At 51.6% G+C, this 4483-nt stretch overlaps 1 protein-coding gene across 1 annotated transcript; it reads left to right on the top strand.

Moving 5' to 3' along the window:
* The first annotated feature begins 830 nt into the window (after positions 1–830).
* On the top strand, positions 831–3984 carry ATF4 (activating transcription factor 4). The gene is made up of 3 exons (XM_072868761.1): positions 831–1030; positions 2192–2506; positions 3046–3984. The coding sequence occupies exons 2-3, from the start codon at positions 2290–2292 to the stop codon at positions 3894–3896; spliced, it is 1068 nt and encodes a 355-aa protein (XP_072724862.1). The 5' UTR covers positions 831–1030; positions 2192–2289; the 3' UTR covers positions 3897–3984.
* Positions 3985–4483: the final 499 nt, after the last annotated feature.

Genomic DNA, 4483 nt, shown 5'->3' with positions numbered 1-4483 from the left:
AGCAATGCATGTATGGGGCAGGCAGGAAGGGAAGGCGACACGGCCCTGGGCTGACGCGTTATCTGACGGAGCAGGAGGCCATGACAGCCCACCGCCTTGGCGCTTCAAGGGAGCCATGCCAGCACCTCGGCCTGAGCAGCAGCCACCAGCTCCGGGCCTGACCTCAGCAGGACTTTGTGTAGAGAACAAAAGGGGCCGTTGGAAATTAAAGGGGGAACACAAGCTGCTTCCAGAGGGAAAGTCAGCGAAGGCGCAAGGCTGCGGTGAGAGGTGCCGCCAGCGCTCCAGCCCCCCCTCCGGGCGCCATTTCCCTGCCCAGGTGCTCCTGCTCGCCCCCCTCACCCTTCCCCTCAGCATCTGGCCGCCTTCGGGCCCTGGCCAATGACAGCTCACAGTGCACGTGAACGACTCGGCTCCAGCCAATGACCGACCCCCTTCCCACGTGGCGATCGACGTGATGCCTCCTACGCCAGCGCCCCGTCTTTGTTGGCGGTTAAACCCCCTCCCCGCTCCCCGCGGGGGGCGAGCGTCCTCAGCTGCTCCGATCACGTGACGCGGCCTCGCCTGGCGGGGGGACGACGGAGGCGGATGTACACAATATAGTCCTCCCTCCGCTGCCCCGTCGTGGAGTGGTAGCTTTTGTCGGTGGCTCCTGCGATTGACTTGCGATAAGAATGGCAGGCGAGAAGCCCAGAAAGATAGGCTGCAGGCCGGCGGGCGCTGGTGAGAGGCAGGTGACGCTAGGCGGAAGGACACCTCACAGCCGGATCTTGTTTTGCTGAGCACATATGCTATATAAAGGCGGCGCGCGGGCGGTGCCACCTCATTGTGTGTCTGTTGCTGAGAGAAGCGTTAGTGTTGTGTCTGTGCGCGCACCACCTTCCCGCGCGGCGCGGACCGGAGCAGCCTCCCCTCCCCTGGCCGCCATGGCTCTTTAAGGCGGCAGGGCCAGCGGCGGCATCGGCCAGTGCAGCGGGCGCAGCAGCAGCGGCGGCGGCCTCAGCACATCCCCGGCATCTGCAACCATGGCGTGAGTATTGTGTGTGAGGGATGGGTATTCCCTCTCCTGTGTGTTGGTAGTCGCTCTCTTCTCCCCTTTAAGTGGGTTTCAGGGACGGGTTTATCATCCCTCTGGTAATGGATGGTATCTCCCTGGAAAAAAAAGTACCTGGGTAATAAGGGGGGGGGGGAGGGGGCACGGGGCACCCTTCTGTGGGCTCAACCTTCCTGGGGCGGCGGGTGTCGGAAGTGGCAGGAAATGCCATTTGAGAATAAATAATGAGAAATCCCTGCGTCTAATACCGTTCAAGAAAACTGGATTTCCAGAAGTTTTGGATTTTTCAATTTCATGGGGTTTTCGCGGGAGTAAGGGCAGTACATTCCAAGGGGGGCTTGCTTTACCCAGCGTGGGGGAATGCTTCTGTAGCTGGGGGGAAATGGGGTATTGGCGGCATCGGAGTTCTGGGAGTAGAAATACCGCTTGGTGTATCGCCCCGAGTAGACAAACAAGGGCTGTTCATAAGCTGGCGGCAGTACTGTAATCCTATAATAGTGTAGCGTTAAGTCTGCCCTGATTATCTGGAGGGGTTTCATAACCCTCTGGAAACTCCAGTAAGAGGTGGTGTGTGTGACACTCGATTCGGTTTCTCACACAAACGCCCTGTCTTGTAAGTAGGTTTATTTCGGAGAGGTCCCTCGTCCTTTTCCGCCTCGTCTCCAGCACTGCATCCTCGGTACCTGGCGCGACTCAGCCCTGTAAAGCCGGGGCGGCGGCCGGAGGCGACCGGTGCTGGAGCCCCGGTGGAAACGTGGCAATATACAAAATGGCGGCTGCTGCCGGGGTGGGGAGAGGGACGCGGCAGGATCACGAAATGGCTGCGGCTGCTGGCGTGGGCGTGAGTCACGGCAGCGGGTGGGTGGGGCCGGCGGGCGCCCTGCCCATATGTGGGCATGAGGAAGCCGGGCGGCCCTCGGTGGGAGACTCGCACCTGGAGCCTGCGGCTGGCTCTAGCCAGCCTTTGGCAAGAAATTAAAAGCGTAAAGATGTTACATTGCTGGCAAACAGCAGTGCCGAAAATGGAGAAGTCGTACAAGTCTATAGAGTTCTGCCATACTTCCTGAAGTGGCATTGCTTTTAAAAAGCTACTATGCTGGTCGAATAAGTACTGATGAATTAAAGTTTTATTTGCAGGTTTTTCAAGGCAGCACACAGCAGCATTGCTGTAGTCGACAAAAAGACCCTCTACTTGTCTACATCCTTCGACATCAAAGCATTAAAAACTGACGAAGATGAGCCTCTTGAACAACGAGATGCTGTTGGGGGATTCATTATCCCCCTTCAGCCAGCCGTGTTCGGTGGCTGAGGAAAGTCTGGGACTCCTAGATGACTACCTGGAGGTGGCCGAGCCCCTCGGTTCGCATGGGTTCTCCAGCGACAAGGCTAAGGCAGTCTCCTCCAATTGGCTTGCTGTGGACAGTTTAGGCAACACCATAGATAGCAGCCAGGGTAAGGTGTTACTTATTTGCATAAAGTAAAATTACAGTGGCACATAATATATTTAGTAATATGCAGATTAAAAAATTAAATCGCTAGGTTTTCATAAATGTGGAGGCAACCTCACATGCATACCTCTGCTTAGAAAGTGTGTGTACCACACTGCTTACACAATACAGAATTGATTGTTACTGGGCTGGCATATGGTAAAGTGACACTTCTGTTGTCCTTTTAATAACACACGAGCTGTTATGGTACTATTCCCTGGTGGAGGTCACAAGAAACAAGCGTGGCTGTTTGTTTCAAATGGCCCTGAATTCTTCTGGTGTTGGAGTAAGAGGGATGGAATGTCAGAACAGCTGATGGCTTACATTGTACCCTGCAGTCTTCTGCAGCTAAACAGCAGGGGATTTTTTTCTGATGGTTGAATTTTTTCATACCAATATAAGAGATAGGGAAGATGTTAAAAGATGAGTTTCTAGATTGGTTTCAGAAGCTTGAGTTGCATTGGGTGCTGGTTTACTGAAATGGTAATTTTTTTTATTGTGCAGAGGATGCCTTCTCTGGCATGGAGTGGATGGTGGAGAAGATGGATCTGAAGGAATTTGATTTTGATGCCCTGTTAGGTATGGAACATCTGGAAGCCACCGTCTCACCAGACGAGCTGATGGCCACGTTGGAAGACACGTGTGATCTCCTATTTAACCCTACCATCCAGGAATTTCACAACAAAGAACCTCCACTGATAACTGACCTAATCACCCATCTCCCTGAATCTCCAATTGGAGCAGATCCAATGGCCCCATTGGCTTCCCTTTGGTCTTTTCCCCTCTCCCCAGGGTCTCTGACTTCCACTCCAGACCATTCATTTAGTTTAGAACTAGGTAGTGAAGTGGATGTTCTGGAAGGAGAAAGAAAACAGGAGGGCCCCACCTTTGTGGTAGTGATCGCCAAGTCTGAGAAAGAGGAGGAGAACCATTCTGATGATAGTGGAATATGCATGAGCCCAGACTCCTACCTGGGAACACCCCAACATAGTCCTACCAATTCAGTTGGATCCCCCAATGACAACCAGTTCCCTACAGATGCCAGCTGTGGCTCTGTGCGATCCAAACCATACGATCATCCTGCAGAGAAGGTAGTGTCAGCAAAGATGAAAGGAGAAAAGAAAATAGATAAGAAATTGAAAAAGATGGAACAGAATAAGACAGCTGCCACACGTTACCGGCAGAAGAAGAGGGCTGAACAGGAGGCACTGTCTGGGGAGTGCAGAGAGTTGGAGCAGAAGAATCAGGCCCTGAAGGAGAAAGCAGATTCCCTTAGTAAGGAAATTCAGTACTTAAAAGATCTGATTGAAGAGGTCCGCAAGGCCAAGGGCAAAAGAGCTAGAGTCCCTGAGTAGGGTAGTCAGCAGTTTTTATGTGCATGTATATAAGCTTGCTGCTAAAGCTGTGTATTGCTGTCTAATAAATTATTTTATAGTAAACTTGGCAATTCTGGTGTGTGATAACTGGGTACCTGTAAAACAGGCATGACTTGCACCACACCTAGGTGTGTAAATACAAGTGCTGTAAGTTCTTGGGTTTAGAGGAGAAAGCAGTGTAATACACCACTGGGCAGCGGGTGCAGTGCAAAAAGTTCTCAATCTGTTCAACTAATACAGTGACTCGAGCTTGTCACCCATTACCATTTACATATATTTGGTAGTAAACATAATAAAGTGAGGGAGATTGTACCGAGGTGCCCCAAGTTTTGTGGTAGCAAAGGCATAATCCCATTTAAAGAATTTAACTTTGAGAGTCTATAGAAGATGCTACAAGATACAGAAGGTCCATAAAGGACTAGGTGGTGGGAGGGTTTTGCTTTCAGACTTGGCAGACCTGGGCATTCTTTCTGAGGGAGGTTGAAGGGTCCAGGCTACAAAACATGAAAAAAAAAAAAAATTGTGCACATAAGTTGAAGAAATGAGCACCTTGCTGGGAGAGGAGT

This window comes from Ciconia boyciana, chromosome 1 (assembly GCF_034638445.1).
Source record: "Ciconia boyciana chromosome 1, ASM3463844v1, whole genome shotgun sequence".
Classification (NCBI taxonomy): Eukaryota; Metazoa; Chordata; class Aves; order Ciconiiformes; family Ciconiidae; genus Ciconia; species Ciconia boyciana.
The sequence above is the reverse complement of the archived record's forward strand: the minus strand, read 5'-3'. Positions and strand labels throughout refer to the sequence as shown.

Excerpts from the sequence above, each read along its gene's own strand:
- ATF4 (XM_072868761.1), top strand. The coding sequence starts at position 2,290 with ATGAGCCTCTTGAACAACGAGATGCTGTTGGGGGATTCATTATCCCCC. Across the intron at positions 2,507-3,045 it reads CACCATAGATAGCAGCCAGG|AGGATGCCTTCTCTGGCATG; the intron begins GTAAGGTGTTAC and ends TTTATTGTGCAG.